Genomic DNA, 27,204 nt, shown 5'->3' with positions numbered 1-27,204 from the left:
TTCAGGAGGTGCCTCTCCGCCCAGCTCTCCAGCCTGTCCAGGTCCCTCGGAATGGCAGCACAGCCTTCTGGTGTGTTACCCTCTCCTCCCAGTTTAGTATCATCAACAAACTTGCTGAGGGTGCACTCTGTCCCTTCCTCCAGGTCATTGATGAATATATTGAACAAGACCGGACCTGGGACTGACCCCTGGGGGACACTGCTAGCTACAGGCCTCCAACCAGACTCTGTGCCACTGACCACAACCCTCTGAGCTCTGCCATCCAGCCAGTTCTCAATCCACCTCACTGTCCACTCATCCAATCCACACTTCCTGAGTTTCCCTACAAGGATGTGAGGGGAGACAGTGTCCAAAGCCTTGCTGAAGTCCGGGGAGACAACATCCACTGCTCTCCCCTCCTCTACCCAGCCAGTCATCCCATCATAGAAGGCTATCAGGTTGGTCAAGCATGATTTCCCTGTGGTGAATCCATGCTGACAACTCCTGATCACCTTCTTGTCCTCCACATGCTTAGTGAGGACCTCCAGGAGGAGCTGCTCCATCACCTTTCCCGGGATGGAGGTGAGGCTGACAGGCCTGTAGTTTCCTGGCTCCTCCTTCTGGCCCTTTTTGAAGACTGGCGTGACATTGGCTTTCTTCCAGTCCTCAGGCACCTCTCCTGATCTCCAGGACCTTTCCAAGATGATGGAAGTGGCCTAGCAATGACATCCACCAGTTCCCTCAGCACTCGGGGGTGCATCCCGTCAGGGCCCATGGAATTGTGGATGTCAAGTTTGGACAAAAGATCTCTAACCCGATCCTCCTCCACCAAGGGAGAGTCTTCCTTTCTCCAGACTTCCTCTCTTGTCCCCAGGATTTGGCATTCCTGAGGACTGGCCTTAGCAGTGAAGACTGAGGCAAAGGCAGCATTCAATAACTCTGCCTTCTCTGTATCCTTTGTTACCAGGGCACCCGCCCCATTCAGCAGCAGGCCCACGTTTTCCCTAGCCTTCCTTTTGCTATTGATGTATTTGAAGAACCCCTTCTTGTTGTCCTTGACATCCCTTGCCAGGTAGAATTCTAAATGGGCCTTAGCCTTCCTTGTCGCATCCCTGCACACTCTGACAATGTCCCTGTATTCCTCCCAAGTGGCCTGTCCCCTTTTCCACATTCTGTAGACTTCCTTCTTCTGCTGGAGTCTTGCCGGGAGTTCCTTGCACATCCAGGCAGGTCTCCTGCCCGCTTTGCTCAACTTCTTACTCAGAGGGGTGCACCGATCTTGAGCCTGGAATTGGTGATGCTTGAATATTAACCAGCTCTCCTGGACCCCCCCCCCCCCTTCCTTCTAGGGCCCTACCCCATGAGATTCCTCCAAGTAGGTCCCTGAAGAGGCCAAAGTTTGCTCTCCTGCAGTCCAGCGTTGCGATCCCACTCATTGCCCTGCTCCCTCCTCGCAGGATCCTGAACTCCACCATCTCATGGTCATTGCAGCCAAGGCTGCCTCCAACCTTCACATCTCCAACTAGACCTTCTTTGTTCGTTAGTACAAGGTCTAGCAATGCACCTCTCCTCATTGGCGTCTCCACCACCTGGGTCCAGAAATTATCCTCAGTGCTCTGCAGGAGCCTCTTTGACTGTTTGTGCCTAGCTGTGCTGTCTTCCCAGCAGATGTGAGGGTGGTTGAAGTCTCCCATGAGAACCAGGGCCTGTGATCGTGAGGCTACTTCCAGCTATCTGTAGAAGGCCTCATCGACAGCTTCCTCCTGGTCAGGTGGCCTGTAGTAAACCCCCACAACAGTGTCGCCCATGTTACCCTGCCCTTTAATCCTTACCCATAGGCTCTCCACTTGCTCTTCATCCATCCCGAGGCAGAGCTCCATACATTCTAGTTGCTCCCTCACATAAAGAGTAACTCCACCACCTCGCCTTCCTGGCCTGTCTTTCCTAAAAAGCACATAGCCATCCATGACAGCATCCCAGTTCATTTTAAAAACATTGGCATTAAGGAGATTAAGCTCCCCTACTTGATGCAGTATACATTAGATATGCTGTTCAGTGGCTATTTGTATTCCATTTTTATATTTTAGGAATGAAACTACAGTAATTCCCCTCTACTTTTGGAGCTTCAGAAGTGGATTACAGTTGTTGTCAGGATTGTCTCAAACGTTGTTTTTGATTTTCCCTTGATCGCACGCTTGTGTGTATTTCAGATTTTTAGTTTACATCTGGAAAATAATTGAGTCGAACTAAAAGCTGAAACAGTGCTAGGAAAACTTAAATGCCAGAGGTACAGTTTTTGTTTTTCTTGGACATGTCTTTGCTAACAGAATCTGCTTAGATTTTCTTACCTGTAACTGCGTTAAGTGAAGTTGGCTGCACTTGGCTGAGATTCTGCAGGTTCTCCTCATGTTATTTCTTACATCCTGGAAAGACCTTCTCTCCTTTGAGAGTGTTCTATTTGTAACAGATTTATTTGAGAATTTGAATCATCATTGTTGGCATGGGAGGTAGTTTGTCTACAGTATAGAATTCTCCATCATTCCATCATTTATTTTATATTTGTGGCCTTTACTGGAATGAAATAAAAGTATTTGAGTCTACTCTGTAGAAATGTTGCTCACTACTGCTATACAGATCCTTTTTTTACAGCATCCATGTAATCTAGAACATTAGTTGCAAGTCTGGTAAAGTATGCTGCTGGAATACAAATTTACTGAACGGAATGATTTTTAGCTTTCGTGTCATGACAGCAGTGGGGCTGTTGATAAGATTTACTTCTTTCTTTTAATTTTGACCAAGTGCAAAGTTGAGAAATTAAAACTTTAAGGCCAAAGACAACATTCTTCAGTGAATGTTGTTAGGTATGAAGTTCAGGTTGTCTCAATTCTTGTCTAGTACATCATACTTACACTTAGAGATCTGGGTCACTTTTACTGTGTTTCATCCTTTGGGACTTCTGTTTCTTTGAAGGTCACCTTTATTTTCAGCCTGTTCTTCCTGTTGTCAGTCCTGTTATTCCACCTTTGGCCTTAACCCCCTGCTAGGGAAGAGAATCCCTGCAGAGGGAGAGGGTTTTGAAGTCAGAGCTCCTAACTGCTTTTACTTTATGGTGGTAGTGTGTTTTTTCTTTCCTTTTTTTTTTTTTTCCCCCCTTTCCCTTTTCTTTTCTTTCCCTTCTGTTTTGGTAAGTTAGAATACTCTAATTTTTGAACTGCTGCTATGTTATTCTTCATCAATATATTTATCAGACAATTTGTCATCCTCAGCATGCTATTTCTCTTTTTCCCTCAAGAGTGAGGAAAGCATTCCAGAGCTTCAGGTCAGAGGCAAAAATGAAGGAAGGCTTCCTGCCCTGCCAGTCATTTACCAGTGGCCAAAACTTGGGGAGTATGAAGTCAGGAATGATTTAAGCAATCTCACTTTGGATGAAGCAATGATTAAAAAGTAGCATAAGCCCAATAGTTTCGAAATTTAGGTTTGCAATGCTATGTTGTTGCAAGAAGTTTCTTGAAAAATCAGTTGGTTATGTTAATATTCAGGAATGTAAGCCTGGCAGAATTGGGTTGCATCAAATTTCCTCACTGCCCTTGAAGGAAAACAGCTTTTCCTTACATCTGCCTTACATCTTCCTTACAACTAAACTACCAGCTTAGAAAGTTCCTCTTGAATGGTACTGAACACCTGCAGCTTCTTTTTTTTTTATTTTAGAGAATATTTGAACTACTGTTGAAAGTCTTGATACTAAATGCAGTGAGTCCATAATACTGGTGAGCCATGCTGTCACCACACTGTGGCAACTAGAAAAGAAAACCTAAGGAGAATAGGAGAAGGCAGAATACAAATAAGTCGAGCTTGTCTGGAGAAACCTGTTCAATTTTTTTCAAAAGTATCAAATGCTGAGTGTTCTGGCTTTGTCTTAGTTGAAAATAAGTATCACTTTACCACTGAAATCTTATAATATGGTTAGTGACTGAACTCCAAACAAAATTGAACTTCCTAGTGTAATGCAACAGCATTCCAGACAGTAGCCCTAATAGGGGTTTCTGTACAGTGTGCTGGTGGGACAACTTGCTGCTTTTGCCCTGGTTTTGGAAAAAGGGATACTGCTGAATTGTAGCCTCAAATGGATGAAAACCAGCTGGTCACATTTCAATTAACTTTTAAAATTGCTGACTGTAACAATTTTCTGTATATTTCGCTTCAAGGAAGCAGAGGTATAATCTGATCTTTTTTAGGAAGCTGGTTACTAATAATGAAAGACTTAGATCTCTAAAAATCCTATACCAGACAAAGTCTTTTGTGATCATCTAGCTGGAGATCTTTTGACTGAAACTCCTTTAAGAATGTTCATTTTGGACTAGGTCGTGTTGACTGGTATGGTGGTAGCGTATTATTTAGTATGAGTGCTAGTGTCAAAAGTCCTTACTTTTAGCAGAGAGAACCAGGGATGACTTTTCGTTGCTTAGCACTTTAACTTATACATTACATACTAATTTAGGGAAATGTTTCTGCTAACTATAAAAGAAAAAAAGCTCCAATCCCTCAATCCTTCTATTCCATATGATGTTTGTTGATGAAGAAAAGCATTCACACGTGGGAATAATGCTTCTAGCAGTTGGAGTAGCATAAGTCCGTGATCATAGCACTCAAAAAGCTAGATTTTTAATGAGTAACTTATTTTCTTCCACATGCTTTTTTAAAAGGTCTGTGAAATATATGTCTAGTTAAGAACATCTGTGGAAAGCTATAGATATAACAATCAGAGAATTAGTGATATAAATAGTGATAAAACAAGCTGTGACAGATGTGTAGTTTCTTAACGAAGAGAACTTTCAGATTTATCTTTCAGTAGCTCCATTTATGATATGTGTAATATTGGATGTTACGGGGAAAAATTCTGAAACTTGTTGTCATCTTGTTTTCAGAGCTGTTGACAGGCAGAATTTCTTGGAGGCTGAGCTGAAGATAGTACAGGCCTTGCACAAGGATCTGGAGAGCTTCCTCAAGTGGCTTCAAGAGGCAGAGACGACAGTAAATGTTCTTGCAGATGCGTCCCAGCGTGAGACCTCTGCTCAGGACAGTGCCTGCATAAGGGAGCTCAGAAAACAAATTCAGGTAAAAATTAAGTAAGGCTACTGTTGTTGTTTGTACTTTTCCTCTATGACAAATCTTACAAAAGAAAGCCATCTAGTAGTGGGGAGACCTGCAGCCTATTTAAAGGTATTTGAAAACAGTATTTTGAAATTCAGGAGTGTGGAGGTAGCAGCTTTTTCTAAGGTTTGAAATCCATATTCCATGGACATCTCTGGCCATCAGGGCTTTTAAAAATCCCTGGAGAGGGACTCTGTTCAGGAAATGTATCTGATTAAACCAAATCATACCATGTGATTGTCCAGCTGAACAATTTAATCTAATTTCCTCTAGGGAAGTACAGGCCTCAGAGGTGCTGTGTCCTTGTCTTTGTTATCTTTACCTGCTTTCCTCCCCCTACTTTGCCAGTAGCCCAAGAAGTTGTGGTGCTCAGATCACCTTTTCACCTTTTCCTGCTACTGCTGCCCAGCAGCTCCTGAGCTGTGCCTTAGTCGGTATACAGGCCACAGACTGTGGAAACCCTAGAAATGACTGAGCAGGGCGTTAAATGTCGCCGCTTACGATCCTTTCTCATATGTGGACACCCTGGCTCATCTAAAATCTAGAAGGCAATTCCCTTCTCCCAGCCTAAGAAGCGTAGGCAGTGAGAATAGCTGGAGTATAACATCAGCTACCTTTTCTTTCCTTTCCAATATGCCTCTTTGGGGAGGTAGAAGGGGAGAGAGAGAGAGGAGCTGGGTTTAGTCTGCCTTATTGAGGCTAGGCAGCAGTAAAGAATGTAGGGACCTGACAGCTCTTCTTTTTTAAGTTAATATATTTGGACCTGTGACAGAACAAGACTGAACATCACTGGCTAAGAGGATTTTTGGTGTTTTTCTGATGTATGAATGCCCTGTTTACATGATGTGAATGCTGTTCATAACGCTTTCTCCTGAATGTTTTAATGCATTTTTTCCCCTTTAATTAGTTTGCCTCATTATTTAGCATAGTTATTCTCTTTCAATATACACAAATTGGAAGGCTGGATCAGCTACAGAAACCTTGCACTCTAAATTTGGAGTAATGTCTTCCGTGGTCTAAATTCATGGAGTTTGAGTGGCTTTTAATGAAAAAGTGTGGTACTGTCGGTAGTGCTGTTAATCTGAACATGTCTGCATTAAACATCTCGTTTCATTTAAATTCAAAGTTTCTAATCAAGCAGTCCACTGTGATTGTAAAGGAAGGACAGTGTATTGTGGAGACTTGAGTCTGTAGAAGATGTCACTCACCAACCTTTACATGGTTATTGTCAGCCAGGTAGCTCATCTGTAGAGATGATACTGAGACCAGTCTGTAATGGCAACACCTAGAAGTTAATGCGATACTTTCTGTCGGCAACAATAAAAGTAGGGATGCTGGCAGGGCTAAAATGGAACCGCGGAAAGCTGAAAGTTTATAAACAGACTTATTTTTGCATTACCTTGCATTTTGTATAGTCAATTACTGGGATAAAGCTGTGACTTTGTAAAATGCTACTGTCCAGTGTATGAAGCTGTGAAGGACTTGGGCAATTTGGTCGTAGAAGATTGATTTTCTCATTTGCTGTGCTGCAACTTGGTTTAAATTGTTAGATTTGTGCTATGTGAAGGGAGAACAACCGGGGAAGAGTCCCAGAGTCCCCGCTGCTCTGTGGAGAGGTCTGCAAGTCAATTGTTGACCATGCCTGTTACCCTGGCTTGTTACTGCTGAGAAGGTAGAGATAGGTGCTTGGGCATCGCTAAAATGAACTACCTGTCTGTCTCCCCTTGTTCAACATCTTTACCTGATATTCCCCATCTTCCCTGTGACTGTATGCTCTTCTCTACGTCATGAGGCAGATGAAGTGTTGTAATCACTTAATTTACCTATGAATTTAAATAATAATGTGAGCTTTCTTTGATTACCAAAGAAGTTGTTACGAGAGCACATGTCAGGCTGTCATAGCTCAATGGCTTCTGAAATGAACATTTTTTCCTGTACCAACTTTTATTATCATTTTAAATCTAACCAGAGACTTTCAAATCATTGCACTGACAAGCTCTCAAAAAATCAACATTTCTGTTTTCAAATATTTGTTGGAATGAAGTTTTGAAAACAAAGTATAGCAAGTTGTAAGAAAATTCAAGCTCTCCCCTCTGCAAGGTCTTAAACTGACTAAAGAAAGAAAATTTCCTGTTCTTCCCCCCTCTTCAGCAAGTATATAATAGCAATGTTCTTTGTTTTGCTTTGCTAAAAACCTGAAGAAATATTTCTTCTAAATTGAACTGGTTGCAAGAACAGTGCAGGGCTTGGAACTTCCTTGGTGCTGTATGAAGGCATGCCTGTCTCTCAAGGCCTATGTGTTGAGGAAAAAGTTTATTTACCATAATTTCAGGCTATGATTACATTGTAGGTGAAATATCTGCTGCACGTAGACAAAACATGATGGATTGTGTTTTGTTGTTGCACATCATGCGTTTTCAAAATAGGATCATCTGTTAAACTGACGTCTTTGTGTGTTGGGGTTGGGGGACTATCTTCCATTACATTGTTGAGGCTAACTTGTTTGGCTGCGGCTCAAGTTACTCTACAGAATCAGTGATCTGGGAATTGTTGAAGCCTTGTTTTGGCTTCTGTTGCCACGTCCAAGAGTAACAACAGTACGATGCAAATAATCCCAACTTTGAGTTGGGTAGAAGGTAAAGTGGTTTGTTTTTAAGGGAGGAAATTCCTGAGTGTAGCATCAATCTTTCTTAATTTGTTTGATATGTAATTATTGCAGAGGACTCCCTTTCAGGTTACTGTCAAAACACTCCAGTCCGTGTTGGTCGCCATGTGCAAAATATGTAGCAACAACCTACAAGAGGTTAAAAACTAATTTGAAAAAAGATGCAGAAAAGAACTAAGAAATAGTAGAAAGTAGTGCTAGGATAACATGAGTGAGGTTCTCTGCCTGCAGGTGTAAATATATTATTCAAAATAATTTGAAGCTTTGTTTTAGCGTAAATTAAAATCAAGATGACTAGTCACGGACTGCTTACTTCTGTTTGTCTTGCTGCTTGATTCATACTTATATATTGGCAAGGAGAAAGAGCAGAATTGAAAGAAGAGAGCAGGAGGGAACTAGACCCTATCTTACACAACAGAAGTTTGAGCTCTCGCACACTTATTTCTGAATGCCCTGGCATTCACTGACCTCTTCTGTCTCCTAGGTTTTCTCCAAGAACGTTTATTAACAGGACATTAGCTAATGCTACTAGGCCAGGGTTGGAGGGAAAGGAATATACTTGTAGTGGGAGAGTAGGTAAGCCAAAAGCAGTTGAGTACAGGGAAACAGTTCAAAGAGATGGTGGAGATGAGGAAAGAAGCTGAGGCTGTGGAGGTCAAGGATACACAAGGTGAGATATTTAGATACAGAATGAAGTGAATGCCCTGTTTCCTTGAAATGAAGTTATGTTTGGTGCTGGAATGGTCAGGGAAAGAACAGTGTACAAGGAAAACAAGTTTGGTTCAGGAAGTAGTAGAAAAATTGACTCAGTTCTAAAAATGAAGCAGGAAGATAAGGATGAGAAGGTTGTGTTAACAGAAATGGGGTGGTAACAACTTTTAAATCAGTGTCTTTTCTGAAGAACTTGTGGCCAGGACTCATCCACCTCAGATGCAAACTGCCAGATAATAGTCATACCAGCATACAAAGCACTGGTCTCTAAGCTGTGAAGTGTCCAGGGACCTATGAATTTGTTAGGCTTCATGTTACTTGTAGCTGGTGCCTCCATTACAGTGCTGATAGATGTGCTAGAAATGCGTGAATACGTATTATTTAAAGTGTATATTGCTACATAAATATGATTACTTGTAATAGTCTCTTCAGATTCCAAACTTGCTCAAAAGAGGCCAAAAACCTCTTATGTTTTAACTTTACGGTACTATTAAGGAAAAGTGTTTAACTTAGGAGTAAACAGGTAGAATTTTATTTAGATCTTTATTCAGCTGATGCCTTAAAGTAAACCTGCAAAAAAAATCATCAGTATATTCTCTGTCTTGTGCAATGTATTTGTTTCTTTTTGTGAAAACAGTGATTTGCATCCTCTACTGCAGGATGTTCAATCATGGAAAATAGCTCACAGATGTTCCTGTGTGTTCCTGTCTGTCCAGAGATGCACAGTGTTGCAGATCTATTAGCAGCTGTAGGAGAGGGGAAAGGGATCAAAGCCCCAGGTTGAGAACACAAATAATAACTTCATGTTTGTCTTAATACCTGTTGATATATCTTACTCCAGGGTGGAATTTTTTTTTAATTTAGTTTTACGTTCTATTAGAGAAAGATTATCAGATTTGATGTTGTTTTCTTTATTTTTCCTTTGGGATCTTGGTAGCTAGAAGCTATGTTAATGTACCTAATTCATTTATATGGTGAACGTGTTTCCTTCTTCATGGAACTGTCTTTAAGATGGCTTTGAGAAGACCCAGTGGTCTTGGTTTTAATTGATATCCACTAATACTGTGTTGTATCTGATCCGTATTGAGACAGTCATCCTCTTTTACTCTTCCTTCCTACTGCCTACTCTGTTGATAATAGCCTCCCTGAATGTTTGCTCTAGCAGCCCCTCTAATACAGATTAAAATATATTCATCATTAGCACCTTCGGAAGTAGTAAGAAATAACTGTCTCTGGTTTTGCTGCAGTATCACCACACCTAGAGGTATGTTGGCTGTATTGCATTGAGAGAGCGTAGCTGGTAACGAAATGCTTCCATGCTCTTGAATGTCCTGTTGCAATCCTTAGATGATTTAAAAAATACTGCTCTGTCATGGGAAAAACGTCAAAATGATGTGAACTCTCTGAATTCAAAGCTGGCTAGAAAAAGGGATGGCACAATTGGATGCTTTAAATCTGTCAAAATGCAGTTCTTTCCTAATGAGTCATTTAGGAGAGATTCTAATTGGAAACAGCTCCTGAAAAACATTCCTACTTTCTGGTGTGAGTGAGAATCCTTTGAGATCTCTTTGGCTAAATTGGCTTTAAGAGAGTTTTCATAAGAGAGAGAGGTTGACCCCCTGCAGTTTTTCCTTTTGAATTGGATAATCTAGCTTTGAGAAGCGCCTGTGTGCAATTTATTAGCCTTTAATGTATGGCTGATATAATTAGGGCAGGTATCCCTCTGCTCCTCTCTCAAGATTTATAACACAGTCTGTTATTCACTCACTCTACAGCTCTGCCAGAGCTGCATTTAGTCTGAGAGCGAGAGCATCCTTTTCCAGAGTGAAGGCGCAAATGCTCAGTCTCTCGATACAAAGCAGCTACTACTAGGGAAGAACAACGATTTGATACATTGGAGCTGTCTTCCTGAAGGAATTCCTTTTTCGTTTCTGCAGCTTTAATGCTTAAATTAATAACCTTTTCTGGCTATTTAGTGTACTCCTGAATGGTGGCAGACACTCGGCTGCTCAACAACTTCATTTACTCTCTGCACAGGCAGAGCCGAGCAGTACTGGCTCAGGAAAATCTGTGAAGGCTTATTTATTTGTATTTGTTTCTTGGGGTTATTTTGTAAGAGAAACTTATGCTATATCAGCCTCCTTTGCCTTTGAATCATATAAAGCCTATAGCTCTCAAAAGCAGTCCTGGAAGAGAGCATGCTCAGAAAGCTGGCAAATCACTGTCCAGTGACTGGGAGGAAATGATAGTTGCTCTTCATTTATAATGCAAATTCTGAGGTGTCTTCAGAAGTGTGGCAAACTTAAAATGATGGCTGTGGTGAGAACGTCTCTGCAGAAAGTTGTGGTGTTGTTGCATCGTTTACAGAGGATGGCAGTTTCTTCTCCACGTTACCAGAAGCTTTGTAAGGTAAGAAATGCAAGACCAGAATCTTGAGAGTACCTAAAGCTGACTCTCTTTATCTTTTTCAGATAAAAAGACAAAAGTCAAAGAGTAGGATGGGTGTCATAAGTGTGTAAGCTATAATTGTGTGTTTTGTAAAGCTGAAATTTTCTCTAGTGCATGTTTTGTTAAAGAATGCAATATATTACGTATTTAAAAAAATCCTTTTAAAATATATCCCTGTGTAATTGAGAAAATGCTACATTGTCTACCCTTTAAGTATATCTGGAAGAAAACTTAATATTCAGTTATCTTGGGTAAAATATTTGTATTTCCTTTTTTGAAAGGAATTGATTAATTCTTAATAAATACATTTCTTTAACTCCTAAGTACCCATTGTGCAGAATGAGTTGTTTTTTTTTCTTCAATACACAGTGATTTTGCTTTCGAATTAATGGAACTTTTTATCAGTAGTTCAGTATACTTAATATACAGCTGTGTAATTTTGACTTTGCCTGCCTATATCTATAAAGTTCTTCCATAAATAAAAGTAAGAAAAAGTTGCATGAAAAATGTGTTGACATAGTCTACTACTCATCTTAATATTTCTGCTGTTATCTTTTCTGAAGCTGATTGTTTCTGATTCCACCAGTACTGTATTACTGTTTTGTATCTTGTGCAGGTACAGTAGTTGAAAACATAATTACTGTGGTAATGATCTAAGCTACTTAACGAAAATAATTTTTTTTAACTAGGCTGATCACTTGTCAGATATAAAATTCAACTGAGATCTAGCAAGTGAGTTAATACTGTCACTCATGTTGGTGCCTGTGTGAAATGGTCATGCTGTAGTGTATTGTTGGACCTTAGTATATGGATCCTACTTGTTAACTTTGAGAAATATAAAATTGAAGAGGTTCAGCTTATGCTGAACATTACCTTATAAACTGTATGAACTATATGCTGACATTACCTTATGAAAAAAATCTATCTGGCTGTCCTGGAACTTGTTTTTTATTCTTGCTGCTTCCAATACTTTAAAGCTGCCTGTGTTTTTTGGTGAAACTATGCCTGAGTTTGTGTACAAGATATGTAAACCAAAATGCATGACCATGCTCAGGAATCCATTCTTTGTTGCATGGAAAAGCACATGCCTTTGTAACTAATCATGTTTGCATCGGTCTGAAATATGTTTTCTATTATGAGCAATATGAAAATGAAACAAAATAAAAGAATCCCCATCTTTATGGTAGAGTTTGAAAGTAAGAAAAGGGTGTAATATAGTATCTGGTTTATACTAGTGAAGTTTATAGAGGAGGTTATGGCATGTTGGGAAAAATCATTGTTTTCAGATGATTGTTTTAATGTGCTGCTGTTTACAAAGCTACAGTAAGAGGTGTATCTTCATTACAAAAAGTAATTGAGAATAGCTAGTTTGATGTGCACATACAAGCTACTTTAACAAGCATGCCTCAGTGGTTCTTGTCTTTGTCAATTCTATCAGTAAATAACCCTGTTTGCTTTTGTGAGTAAGGCAAATCTTTTTTTTAATAGTGTAAAGACATGGTCGTTTTTATTTCTTTTCAAAAATGCTAGTAAAGTATAAGTGCATGAAAACCCCTTTAGTTACATTTTTGTATATAAACTCATTTGTAGCAATGATTGTCCAACAAGAACTATTTAGTGATTCTTGCAGTAATAATTATCTACTAATTAGAGTGATAGCCTAGTAAATGGTTGAATACATAATTTGGTGAGTTTAAATCTACCCGAAGGACAGTAAAAATCAGCTTAAAAGCTGTTATTAATATATATTTTCTAACTGAGAATCCATGCAGTGATAGCCTTGGGGAACTTTATGTAGCTTACAATTGCACTTTTTTTTTTCTTTCTTCTTAAAAAGTCATGCTGCTTAGTGTTCTCAGAGGTAGTCTCCTGCTCAGTTTAACTGGAGGTAGCAGTGTTCATCTGCCTGTGGAGTTAAGTCAGACACTCCAAAAAAAGGAATATTTTACAATCCCAGCCACTTCCAGCAGGTGTCAATGTAAGGCAATGATATATGGGAGTCTACTATTGGAAATGTTAATGCTTAGAAGAGAAAATGTTATGAAAATTACAAATTATAAGCAACTCTAAAAGAAATCCTTACTTGCGCTCTATTTCAGTGTTGTATATACTTGTGAGTTTTGTCATTTCACAAGTTTGTACTTGTGAGCTTTGTTTGTACATAAACATAGTTCATTTCTTTGTAAGAGAAGTTATTTATTCACTGTTTGGGATGTCAATTGTCACATCAGGTACAGAGTAGTTGCTTCATGAACTGCCATCTAAATGTTTCATGTGAAGCGTCTTCTGAAGCGTAACACTGCCAATGAAATAAACATTAAAAAAGTGCCAATGAAATATATGCAAACAAATTCTTGAGGTTGGCGTGTTTGCCTTTTAAAGTGCATGATTTATAAAAGAATAAATTGGGCTTTATTATAAACTGTAGTGGGGGAAAGTCGTAATTGTTCCTTTTATTAGCAGTGTAGTGTAACAGTAACCCAAGATTCAAAGTGTTCCTGTCACAAATTTGTTAAAAGCAGGAACAGAAATAAAACTTTTGTTGAAATACGTTTACCGCGTTGCTGCAAAACAGGAAAACCAAGGTTTAGGATATTATTTTTGTTATTTTTTCTTTCACTAGTCTCTTCATACCAAGTTTTTGCCAGATGTAACTTTTTTTTTTTTTTACTGAGGGTGCCATATGATTCTTTTCTGCTGAAATCAGTGGCACATCAGGACAAAATTTGTACACTTAGCATGTTATCAGGACAGTGTATATATGTATTTTTTGCTTTATCAATAACAGCTCTTAACTCTTGTAATATTCTATGATTCTCAAAAGAAAGAACCATGAAAATGCTGTGTTGTCAGGGTTGTCATCCACTCTGGTAATGTGCAATTGTCCTTTAAGGAATATTTTCTATTTCGTATATCCAGATAGCTTGGATAAGAATTCATTTAGATGTTACTGGGAACAGAAAAAATCGTGGTAAGGTACAAATCGACAGATCTCTTCAGAGTGACCAGAACTACAATATTACTTAGGAAAATGAAGTAGGAAATTGGTAGGCTTTCTTGAATTTCCCTGACCTAAGCGAAAGAATAGTACATTTCTCTCAGATAGATAAATGGTAAAGTTGAAGTGTGTATCCTGTGCAAGGAACTTGATCATGATATTTTTGAAATAAACTGCTAGAATGCAGGGTAAACTGTTGGAGGACAGAATGAGAAAGATAGCTAGTAGCTAGCAGAATATTTCCTCATTTCCCTTGTGAGGACTTCTTCAGAAGAATGCTCTCTTTGGGGGCAGGAGTGAGCGGGAAACCAAGGCCACACAAAACTCTTCATATAAAATACCTGAAATCTCAAACCTGATGCATGGTAACTTAGGTGAGTTATTGACTTCCTCAGCTGTGAAGAGAAATGATGTGTCAGAAACAAGTATCTTGTGTTTTGTTTTTTTTTTTTAAATGAACACATGGAAAAACAAAAGATTTTTGAACTGCTATTTTATTTTTATCACTAGTGTTGCGTATAGAAAGCCATAGAAAGTTAAAAGCACAGTGACTACTTAGATCAGCCAAACTCCTCTTTCACTGTGATACTGGTGATTGCCTTTTGAATGACATTAAAATAACGATTTTTCAAAGTAGTAACAAAAATTTGTTCCTATGAAATTTTGAAAAATGTGAAGGTGATTGGAAGGAAACAGCGTGGAGGGCTGTGTTGAAATATCAGTAGAATAAATACTGGTCCCACTGAATTTTACAACAACACGTGTTCTAATATCTATAATATTTTTACTTTCAACTTGATTTAGAAAATAAATTATTCACACTTGATCAAGTTCAGGTATGAATGCAGATAATCAAATAGGATGAAGAAGAGGTGTGGCAGCAGCAATAATATATATTTATTGGACAGTAGGACTGAGAACAAATCTATTTTTGGAAGCAGCTTCTGAAGTAGGATGCTATATTAAGTTGCTTGTTGGTTGGAAAAATGAAGCAGTGCCTGTGTCATCAAAAGCATTGCCAAATTAGGCAAATTCTTGTAGATGAAAGTTAGTCTGGACTGCTTGATACTGTTCTAGTAGCTTAAGGGACATTACAATCATTGTATAAATAGTTGGAGATTCTTCTGCTATCGCATCTTTTCCCAAGAAGCCGTATGTCTTCAGTCCATGAGGAAAGTTATTTAAGTAAATCCCCATGAAAGCCATTTCCAAGCATGAAGGACAAGAAGCTGACTGTGCATAGCCAGTATGGGTTTAACAAGCATGAATTGTGCCAGCTAACCTGATTGCTTTCCATGACAAAATGGCTGTCTTTTTGGACGAGGGGAGAGCAGTGGAGATCCTTGATCTTGACTTTAGCAAGGTATTTGACACTATCTCTGATAGCTGAATTAGGGAAATACAGACAGGGTGGATGAACCAAAAGGTGAGTAGAAAACTGCCAGGACCACTGGTGTTTCTCAGGGTTGATTCTGAGGCCTATATTGTTCAATATTGTCATCAGTGACCTGCTGGACAGGAAGCTGAATGTGAGCTGGCAGTTTACGCTTGAAGTGATGAAGACTAACCACATACTGGGCTGCATGACCAAGATCAGAGCCAGCAGGTTAGGGGAAGTGACCGTTCGCCTCTCTTTGGTGCTCGTGAGGTCGTAACTGGAATGCTGCAGTCAGTTTTGGGCCCGCAGTTTGAGAGAGGCTGACAAACTGGAGCGAGTCCGGTGCACAGCCACCAGTGTGCTGAGACTGGAGCCCATGGCACAGGAGGAGAGAGTGAAGGAACTGGCTTTGTTTGGCTTGGTGAAGAGAAGGCTCGTGGGTTTCCAAATGTCGTCGCCATCTACCTGGTGGGTTGTCACTAGAGAAGATGGAGCCAGACGTTTCTCAGAGGTGCACTATGAAAGGATAAGAGACAGCGGAAACAAGTGGCAACAGGAGAACTGGACATAAGGAAACTAGTTGTGCGCTGTGAGAGTAATTCAGCACTGGAACAGGCTGCCCAAAGAGGTGGTTGTATTTCCATCTCTAAAGACAATCAGAGGTCCTCAGCAGCTAGACCTGGCTTTGAAATTGGCTGCTGAAATTGGCAGGAGGTCTGACTGAATGGCCTCCAGAGGTTTTCCAGCTTGCGTTTTTCTGTAGTTCTCTGTGCTACTGCCCTATTACCTTCTGTATGAAGATTAAAATAGTTAAAACTAAGGTGCGGCAGTTTTTAGCTGTGACTGTGTTGCCTGCTTTCTATCAAAAGCAAGTTCGCATGTTTATCCCTATGTGAAAAATTCTTAGTACTCTATTGAGTTGTGATCTAAATTTGGGCTTGCTATGAATTTGCTGTACAACCACAGCAAGTATTAATTTGAGAGTCATTTTGCTATAGTGTAACTGCAGTGGGGAAACAGTGTGGTATAATCAGGCATTGGGTGTCTATCTGAATTTTGTGGTTATGGTGAGAAGACATTTTAATATACTATTTAAAAAAAATCGTCTGATCTCATCCCTCCCCTCCCCAATTACTTATTCTTGGATTTTCAGACATTATTTCCAAAACCCCTAAAGTGGGGAGTGTGCCAACAGCCCCTTTTGGAGGAAGACTGTGCAGGTCTTGAGCGAGGAAGCTGATCTAAAATTAACCATATTGTTTTGCCTTGTGTCTAGTTGTGATCAGTACGAAATGAAACTGTGTAATAAATGAATACTTTATTGTAAATTCTTTTTTTATGGTAGACTGTGCTCTTTAGTGCTCTGTGTACATATCAGGCGTCTGTAGATATGAAATTATTTTGCTAAGGAGAGAGAGAACAGGGAGAAACAAAATGGGAGAGGACATAAAGCTTTGTAAGTTGTATTTTTTTTAACTGCTGCACCAATCATTCCTATTTGTGAGCAGAATGCAGCTTAAAAAGAGAGAAGATTGATTCTAGGATGTAATTTTTTTTTTAATAGCATTTCAGTAGTATTTTAGAAGGGAGGAAAGGAAGAAAGAGAGGAGGTGAGTGAAATATTTCAGGATATCCTTTTAGAATCCTTTAAGTTTAAAGGCAAGTCTGTTTTCTGAGCTGAAAATATTTTGCTATTGCAGCAAGAATGAAAATGGGTATAAAATATGGGGTAGTTTTATTAACGCATGAATGTAGGATTAATGGGAAAAGTGACTTTCATGAACTTCATGTGTTTACAGGAGCTGGATCAATATTTGATATATGAGACCATCTTACAGTAGTATTTTACCACAGTGCTTTTTGATTGCTGCCATTTTTCAGGAAGTGATTTTTTTTTTCCCCTCTCTTTCCCATAGGGCTTAATTACTCTACCCAAATTCATGAAGTCCTGAAGCCCTAGATGCCTAAAACAGTGTAGTGCTTCACCCATTCCTTTCTTGAGAGTTGAATGTCATTCAACTGTCTTCTGCCGTGCGCAGATCATTAGAGCTTATTTTTGAGAAAACTACACTCACTACCTAACTGGAAAAGCACACAGTTTGGTTTGAAGCTGCTCTATAGCTAGTCATCGGTAACTTCTGCAGTCCCTTTTGCCTTCCCCTCTATTTTTAATTGAGACAAAGTGTTATGAGACTTTATGTTGTAAAGCTCCTCAGGAAGCTCGCTATTGCATATCCACTTGCGTGGTTCTGGGGCTGTCATGTTATGTTTTCATGGTGGGCGTTCTCGATATAGTTTGCTGCAAAGCATTTTGCTTTATAACAGAAGTAACTGATGCAATACTGCGTAACTATGTAATTGAGTGTGGGTGGAAGATGTCAGTAGCTTTCCTGATAACTGATGTGCTATGTTGTGCTACAGAAAGTGATTCTTCATAGCGGTAGTGGAACTGTATTTACCAGTGTTTTCTGGGGCATGGTATATACTGTTGGTGCTGCAAGTGAGTTGACAAATCCAAATGCTGCTGATGCTGTAGAAGTTCTTTGGTTGCTGATGAGCACTGCATCTGTGGGCACAGAGTTGTGCTAGCAGGGGAAGGGCTGGCTCTTGTGTGTTCGTATTTCAAATCTCTGACCTGAGCAGATCGTCCTTCCAGGGGAGAGGCAGACACTTTGATTTTTTTCAGTGTTTTTTCCAATCTTGGCCTTTCTGCTGAGACTACTGACCAATTAGTGCTAATTGTGCCGGGTTTTGTGAATTGGTCCTGGAACAGTCATCTGAGGTCACTGTTTTCCATCATCATCTGCCATCTTTGGGCTCAGTTTGAACTATTTTTTTTTCCTTTTAGGGAAGAATGTGGTTAACCCTGAGCTAATTAATCACCTTTCATGTTTAATTTTGAATGTTCCATTTCAAACACTGTAACTGTCTTGGTTAATATTCTCTTTTATTGTTTACTACAAAGAGAAATATTTATTTGCTAAAGGTTCCAGCATTGCAAACTACTTGACAAAGATTTATTCCTCCTTTTTCTTTCTATTACTGAAACCACAATTTAAAACTCTTGTAGTTTTTTAGCATTTAAATGAAAGTTACCTACTTCTGCATATTGTTTGAGTTCCTCTGAGATTATTAGGATAGAGGCATAATAAAAGTGGTAGCTTACAGAAAGCATCCTGCCCTGCACTGCTCCCTCCCCCGCCGCCATGCACACATTAGTGTTGTTTGGAAGAGAGGAAAATGGGGCACAGAACAAAGAGAGGAAAGCAAAGCCCCTCTGACCAGAATTTTGCTTCTTTGCTATGTGTTTGCCTCAGGAGTTAGCAGCAGCCTGTCAGGTGCTGCCACTGAAACAGGTGTATGTCTGTTTGCAGGCCATTATCTTTCATTTCTGTCATCTCAATATTAGGTTATATAATTAGCTCTGAAATTTCCTCCCGTAGCCCTATATCTATCCTTAAGAAGGATACAGTCTGAAACAATTCAGTTGTTTATCTATAAGCAAACCGCTAGTTCAGATAACTAGATTGTAGAGGTCTATCATCCCTTGCAACAGAGGGCTGTGTTTTTCATATAAAGGCACTTGCAAACGGAAATGGGAGAAGTAGCAGAGAAGTTTTTGTTTAAGAACTTGGATGTGAACACGACCTTCTGTGATCTCTGTGTCTGCTCGTGGGAGTGTGACAAGTCCTTCAAGTGGACTGGGTTACAATCTTTAGAGTTAGGAAACAATTGGTTTCTATAACTTACCATCTAGGTTAAAAAAAAAGAGAGAAAGAACATTAAATTTCTAAAACCTCTCGTTCTTGCTGTGTGATGGAGTTCTGTATTACTGGTAGGAATGATACACTTTAAGACTTCAGCCTTGGGCCTTATGGGATGGGCAGAGCACAGCAATAGTCTTGGGGCAAAGGACGAGAATTTCCTCGCCTTTTACCCTTTGGAGGGGTGTAGGTCCCACCTCTTTAACAGAAAGATACTTGCCCTCTGCCAGCAAAATCCAGATATGCTGATATGCAGTTTGTATGTGTTTCTAATGACAATTATGTGGTTAAAACTGAGCGAAGAGCTTTAAAAATATGGACGTTATAGTCCATATATGGACTTTGAGTTATAGTGCCAACAATTATCGCTTTCTGTTAAGTGGAAAAGAAAGCAAAAAAAATTTGTGATTATATAGAAAACTTTGGAAATTGCAATCAAGTTTTTAGGCCCAGCAAGCTTTATCTTGTGGAAAAACCTCCCTTTTAAACCATCAATATCTGTCTAAGCAATTAATATCTTTGAGAGGAAAGGTCTAAAATGCAGACTAGTTTTCTGTACTTCAGTTGTGCTTTTCTTTTTGGAAAGTAGTCTAATAAATAAAAGGTACCGTCTAAAACTTATTTTAAGCTATGGATTAAAGAAGATGTGGTAAAGTATCAGGGAGGGTTAGTTAAAATTTAGGGCAGGGTTTTATTTTGATATTGCTGGTGATGACTGTCATATGCAAATAGAGCCATGGGCTGCTTGTATAATAGGTCAGCTAGCTGAGCTTGTCTGCGGCTATTGAGGTGTTCCTGTGGCATAAAAGATCGTTTGCATTTGGCAATGTGAGTAGCTTTTGGTACACTTGCTGATCTGCTCAGAGTGGTAATTACCAGTAGCGCTCTTCAGTAGCATGATTTTATACTGTGGCTGAAGAAAAGCACCCCCCCACACACACACACTCACACCTGTCCACAGCAAACCTCTGTTTGCAGCTTAACAGTCTGTTCATACTAGAAAAAGTGTAAAAGAATTGTTAGGTGGAGATTTCGTGCAATAAGTAAACAATGGAAAATGTGGAAACTGAATGAAATATGTTTTTGACTAATCTCTGATTAATACCTCAAAAGACAGATGAATTTAGGAGTAAGGCAGAGTTATGTTTCAGTTTAAGATGACTGCATTGGGTTAAGTATGTTAATCTTTAATATTCAATATCCTTAATGAAAATTTGAAGAGGCAATAAAGGTGCTGGTAGTGAGCAAATACAAATTTTAACACTGTTGAGGTGTAGTATATGGTTGAGAAGGTATATGTTCCCTGGGGGTTCAAGTTGTTTATGTTGAAATTTGAAATTCTTCTGAAGAATGAGAGGAATTATGGAATAAGCAAAAAATTAACAACTTAATTAACAAATTAAACCAGAAAAGTGAAACTTTCTGATTGTTGTGTTATGTTTGCATATTTAATACAACTTGCCTGTCAGCGTACTCGCAAGTCTCTTGCGCTATCACCTGGTAAGAGCTGCTAGAAATTCTGTCAGTCTAAATGTAAACGATGTATAGATGTTCCTTGAGATGAGGAGTAAGGACCTGTTAGTAAATAAAATTACTTGGATATTATGGAATTTTTAGGTTGCAAAAGGGTGAGAAAGACAAACATAAGATGAACAAAACCCACAGCCCAAAGTAAAGCTACTGAAAAAGCAGGATTTCTACAGAGGACCGGTACACGCAGCATAAAGTACATATGATTATACTCAAGCTTTTCGAAACACGCATCAAGGAAGACTGCAATATATGTAGAACTATCTGCTTTTTCTTGTATGAAATCAAGAGGAATGAAACTTAGTTGGTGGTTGCAATGACACTCTCTGAACGGCAGCTCTAAAAAAGGATACAATACACATTTTAAGCAGAAAATGGGGAAGGTACTGGAATGCTTTAAACTATATCTTTTTCAGGCTTAAGTCCAATTGCACAGGAGATGTGGAAGGGAACTGTGATATAGATCATCTTAGAAAGCTCAGGGTGTAAAGCTAAGTATGATCATTTGTCTTGTTTAGTATTGTTTAATTTGATTATAAAGTATGTTTAGGTTTTATGGCTCTTTGGTGCTGTCCCAGCCTCTTTATTAGAGGCAGGTCTTTGGCAATGGTATTTATATAATAAGTTGGGGTGGGGGAAGACACTTTGGAAAGAAAACAACTGGCTTACAGTTATACAGATGGAATGAACGTTGCCTCACCTAATGGTGATTTCTTGGGATGGTTTCTGTTGTTAGAATCAACGCCCTGGGTTACTGAGCATTGGCCACCAGTCAGTATCGTACTTGGAACTGTGAGGCTGCAGTCCTTGAAGGAGCCGGTAATGCTCTTGCAGACAACATGGCTGCTGTGAATGAAAATGTCAGAGACAGTAAGACATGTAAAATAACATGAGTAGGCACTGTGCTAGAGAACAGCAAAAGTTGATATGACCAGTCACTGTAGTACTGTCCATTTTGTTCTTGTGATGCAACATTATAGTAGATGCTCTTTATGTGGAAAAACAGTGGCTTTTTTGTTGTTTTGTTTTGTTTTTGTTTTTTCCTCTCTCTGCACAAAACTCTTCAGATAATAGACTGACTCTCTGCTGTAGAAATGTTCGTATTGCCGCTAGAGAGGAATGAGAGACCAGGCAGCATGAAGTAATTGAACTGTAGAATTTCTCAGCTGGGAAAGCCAATCTGCTGTGATCCATAATCAGGCATTAACATTTGTGTTCGTTTGTTGACCTCTCCCTTCCTCCTCCTCCTCCTCCTCCTCCTCCTCAGCCCTGGAGGGACTAAAATGAACTGTTCTATTTGTTTCTGATACAGCTCCATTTCAGACTTACTTAATACATCTGTGACTCTTTCAAGTAGCAAGGCTTGTATGAGTTTATACATATAGAGTAGTAAGTAAAAATGCTACACCTCCTTTTGTTCCCTGTTGCCTTATGCTGTAAATTTGTGCAGATGTAAAGGACAGCTTTGCTTGTGTGTGTAGGAAGTTTGAAATGAAGTTTCATACCTATCACAATGGAAAATGAAGTAATCTTCCTTTCCCTTTCTTAACCCTTCTCTCCTCCTGTCACCTTTACGACTGATTGCCTGGAAAGCCTTGCAAGTTCCAGATCTGCTAGCCTTTGTTTTTAGATCCTGTGGTTGTGGTTTTATTGATTTTACTCATTTTATTTATTTCTCTTTGGAGAAAGTGAAGAAAGTGGCAAATGAAAATTCCGGGGCTGTAGTGAAGGTTCTTTCAAGACCACCCATGGCCTCATAACTGGCATTCAGAGAAAGTTGAAGTGTACTGTAGTGGTTCTCATTTTAGGGAGGAATGTTATCTGCCCATGACCCTCCTGCCCACAGCTATTGAACTGACAAAAAGTGAGGTGTGGTGCTGGTAGATGTTCCTTAGGGGCACACAATAATTCCAAAGTAAAGATCTATACCTAGCAGAAGTCAAACCTGCAGGAAAATATCCCTGTTTCTCCACTAGATTTCCCTGAGGAAGTGTGGAAAAAGCAATTTTCAGTTTATTTCTTGCTGCCTCCCTTCAAGTAAAAATGTTAAGGATATATTGAAGGACAAGGAATCTTTAAACAGCTGTTTCCAGCAGACAGACAGTCATTACTGTCACCAGACTAGTGCTCTCTGTCTTGGGACACAGGTACAAAGCTTGAGCAAGGTTTTCACAGTGCCCATCTGGCTTCTGGTGTGCTTGCCTCAACCAGTGTCTACTGTTGGCTTCAGTCTCTTGGGTCTGTAACTGGAAAACAATTTGATGGATTCAGTTAAAACAAACCTTATAAATAAACCATGCTTATAAATATGCAAAAGAGAGGAGATGCTACGTGGGATGAAACAGCATCACTTGAAACAAAATACTTGACTATTAATCTAGTTATGATAACTAGTGGTATGCCAACTTTCTTCACATAATCCCAGAGGTCGCAGCTGTGCAACTGGAATTTCTTGCCATAAACAGAGCAAAAAGTAAAAAATGGTAGCAGAAGTAACTAGATAGACACACAGTCCCTTTTTTTTTTTTTTTTAAACATCACTACACATAAATTACTTTTTGGACTAGACTCTATATCGAGTATTGAATTGCACCATGTCTGTGATCACAGTGAGACCATAGAGAACATAAAGAGCAAAATTTCTTCCTTATCCAGTATTACCTGTCATGGTATACGTGAATGAGATCAGCTACATATTTCATTCTGAGCGATAAAATGGATTTGATTTTAAAAGGAGGGAGGTATATCATGTGACTGTACCCAAAAGGGCCTTCAAAGTTGCCAGTGGAACTTAGCAAGACACCTTCTGCAGGAACATCTGTTCCTGATGATAAGCAAATATGTGGTAAATTTGCTTCCTATATTCAGAAGAAAGTATAAAAGGTTGTGTGGTTGTGATTCTGGCTCAGCATTTCTTCTGACTTTTTTTAGTGCATCAAATATTTCTTTTTATTTAAGTGGAACCCCTAAATTACTAGCTTGTATGTAGAAAGATGAATCAGCTATACGTGTGTATAAGGGTCATATGATATTATGTATAGCGTTGGAGATGTACAGATTTAGGTTTCAAACGGGAGACGGACTCTTGAAGTTATTCCCTGTATATTTAGGGAATTCGTAGTTGGATTGCTCATGAGTTTATTTTCGTAGAGAGACCAAGCAGAGATTTAAGGTGATGTTGTATCTTCATGGTTCCTATGCATAAAGAATTAATTTGAGTGATAAGAAAGAGTACTGATAAAGCATAAAAATATAAAAAATATAAAGCAGGAGGAGATTACAAGGTCATCTAGACTAGACTCTTAGCCCAATACTGAGATCCTCTATAGATGTGTCACTTCTAATGGATGTTTCTCCAGTATGTCCTTAATGCCCTGTAATGGGTTTTACCACTAGTTTTAAGACAATTTGATGCAGGTTCTTCCTGTTTTCACTGTTTAAAAAAAAAAAAAAACTTTTTGTTGTTAGTATTTCTTTCTGATGTCTAACAGAAATTTTTCTTTCTAATTCAGAGCAATTTATTGTAGGGTCATTCATCAACCCCCCACATATCTATATTTACAGTAGGAGACTGTATTCCCTATCCTATGATAGTCAGCATTTCACAGAATCACAGAGTCACAGAATCGTTTCGGTTGGAAGGGACCTCTGGAGATCATCTAGTCCAACCTCCCTGCTCCAATTTATATATTTGAAGACTGTTACCATTTCTCCCGTCTCCAAACTTCATTACATGTTTACTTTTTAGATAAATGATCATTTCCTCTGCTCTCCTCCTGGATTATTTGCAGTTAATTTAATCTTATGAATGTTAGTGCCCAAACCTTGATGCTGTGTGCTTACTCAGACCTTTTTAGAGCTTAGCAGAATGAAGTAATTATTCAGGTGATATTGCTGTTCTGTATGTTTCCATTTAGCACTGTTGGTTTACGTTCAACGTAGGACCCAGTGGTATGGCACCCAGATCTTTTTCTACTGTATAACTCTTTTGATTGTCGCTTCTCACGTTGCATTTATGTTTGTTGTTGTTACTCAATTAGAGCTTTACATTTGTCTTACAAGTGCATCTAATTTCTTTGTCCTACAACAGCTCTGAAATTTGCCAAGTTTTATTTTTAATTCTTACCTTTTATACAGCATCTTTGTAGCTTCTCCCAGCTTGATGTCCTGTTTAAAAATTGATAAGTTGACTCTTCTATTATCCCATTGTTAATGAAAATATTCAAAAATGCTGGGCTCAAGACAAGTCCCTGTGAAACCTTTCTTTATATGAACCTTGACAGCGAACTATGCATTTCTAAGTGTAGTTTTTTAACGAAGCATGCTTGCATCTAGGACTTTCTTGTAGTGCTTTTAACAACTCAGTGAAGTCGAGATAAATGACGTTTACTACTATTCCCATATTCCCAAGGCTTGTTATCCTGTCGCTGAAAGAAATTAAGTTAATCTGACATGACTGATTCTTGACAAATCATGATGGCTGTTACTAATTTTCTTGTTATGTTTAAGGTACTTATGATGTGCTTACTATTTTTTTTTTCTTACAGAAATGTAAGAAAAGCTTTTGGACAGTTAATTCCTCAGCTGCTCCTTTTTCCCTAATTTAAAAAGAAAAATTATAGTTATCTTTTTCTGGAATCTTCTGTTGATACCCAGAGGTAGCTGCTACAGCCCAGAGACACTTACAGACTGTTATTTAGGTATTCCTTGGCAAATTTCATAAGGTCCACCCAATTTGAAAAAGTCAAACTTACCTGATTACGCTTTGACATCTTCTTTGACCGGTTGTAGCTCAAGTTTTTGCTACTGTGTCTGAAGTTGTGGATATTTAATTGTCTGAACTACAGTAATCCTTGTTAGTGAAGACTAAAGTGAAAAAGAGAGTATTAAACATTTCTTCTTTCTCAGTAGACTTGCTTAACAGCTTCCCCTCCCAGTCACGTTACTTAGTTGAATACAAAGTTACTGTTTAAAAAAAAAAAAAAAAAGACAGAATAAAAGAAACACACACACACATATAAATATAGTAATTAGGAAGTTGTTTATTGGCTTTGTAGCTATACAGGAAATTAGCCATTTCCATAGTATGACGTTTGATGTCAAAAATGAGGTAATAAAACTTTTTTGCCATGAAGATAACAGCTGGCCTCTGTGTTGTTAAGCAAGTAGCACCAGCAGAGTGGATTAAGACTTTGACACGACAGTATGAAAGTGACTCTAGAAATAAATGCAAACAGTCCATTCACCTACCTTAAACATTAATTATGTATTATTATATCATATTTTGAATTTTTGAATTTCTCAACGCTTATGAAAGCTATTAGGTGCAATTTTGTCTTCTGAAAATAAAAGTGTTTTCTGACACCTGTGGATTTGGGGTCTGTAATTTTTATTTTATTTTTTTTAATGCTAACAGGGTAGCTATTTGATAGTCACTGTTCCTGTTTCTTTTTACTTTTGTTTTTGTAAAGCATTGTTTTTTAGAACCTGGATTTAGCCTTTCTTAATGTTACTGTTTTGTATATGCACTTTTTACTGAGCAGATATCAATGCTTTAGAGTAGTCGTCATCACTCTCCCTGTTTTTATTTTCCCGAGCCAGAAAAAAATGAATTTTGCGTTTCACTTTTCAGTGTAATAACTTTTTTCTTTTTTAAAATCTAGACATATGCACATTATATATTCTAAGAAAAGATCTCATTTCATTTATCATATTCAGATGTAGGCCTCAGTACAGTCACTCAATTTGTTTGGATGGGCTTTTCAGTCCCAGTAGGACTGTGTGGGATATAAACTGGCCCAGTTGCAAGACTCGATTCAGTAAGTTTCTTCTAATTCAGCCTATTGCATATTGAGGGCCTGCAGTAATTGCTGTATGACTGTCTTGCTACGTGAGAAATCTGTTAGTTTTATTCTTGAGGCCAGACAGGTAGTTTTACTTCTAGGAACACACAGAAATACATGGTGATGGTTTTGAAAGCATTGTCAGTCTGTTTCTCTGTTCCTGTGTGGAAGGAAGAGGGGTGGGAAGTGGATGAGCACAGGAATAAAAATTAAGCTAAGCAGTTCTATCATGGGGTAACTTAAATGTAAAAATCTATTGATTGTGTGTATTTTGTTTGGTTTGAATTGCTACTTGCCATATAAGTTATTCTTTGGTGTTTTTTTTTTATTCAACTGCATAAACCACTGGACAATTTAACTTGGTTTAGTTGCTAAGCAGTACATATGCCCTACTATGATGTTCTAACATACAGACTTTTCTTCATTTAGTGTGAGTAATAGAACTAGAGTATAAGTGAGACACTTTTATCACTCATTGAAGTAGCAGCCTTAAAAAGAACTGCCTTTATGATGATAGAAAACAGAGATCTGTTTGGAACAAAATCCACTTATATTTTGAGTCAAAATACTGTGGCAATGTCTTAACTTACAGGTAAAGGTGGAAATGAATGATATCTCAGAGAAATGAGACTCACCTATTTGTCTTTCAAGAAAGGTCAGTGGAATAAGGATGTTTGTGTAGACCTTGTTACGTTGAAGTTGTAATCAGTGTCCAGTTGGCACTAAAATGTAGGCAG

The 27,204-nt window shown here is 38.8% G+C and overlaps 1 protein-coding gene across 8 annotated transcripts in view; it reads left to right on the top strand.

The window, feature by feature from the left end:
• Positions 1-27,204, top strand: part of UTRN (utrophin) — a 402,533-nt gene that overhangs the window by 171,027 nt on the left and 204,302 nt on the right. For all 8 annotated transcript variants that reach the window (XM_068938835.1, XM_068938836.1, XM_068938837.1 and 5 more), the window contains one exon: positions 4,905-5,094. In XM_068938835.1, coding sequence (XP_068794936.1) covers positions 4,905-5,094 — 190 coding nt within the window. The remainder of the gene's footprint in view (positions 1-4,904; positions 5,095-27,204) is intronic.

The sequence above is a fragment of the Struthio camelus genome, chromosome 3, assembly GCF_040807025.1.
Source record: "Struthio camelus isolate bStrCam1 chromosome 3, bStrCam1.hap1, whole genome shotgun sequence".
Taxonomy (NCBI): domain Eukaryota; kingdom Metazoa; phylum Chordata; class Aves; order Struthioniformes; family Struthionidae; genus Struthio; species Struthio camelus.
This window is presented reverse-complemented; position numbering and strand designations above follow the sequence as displayed.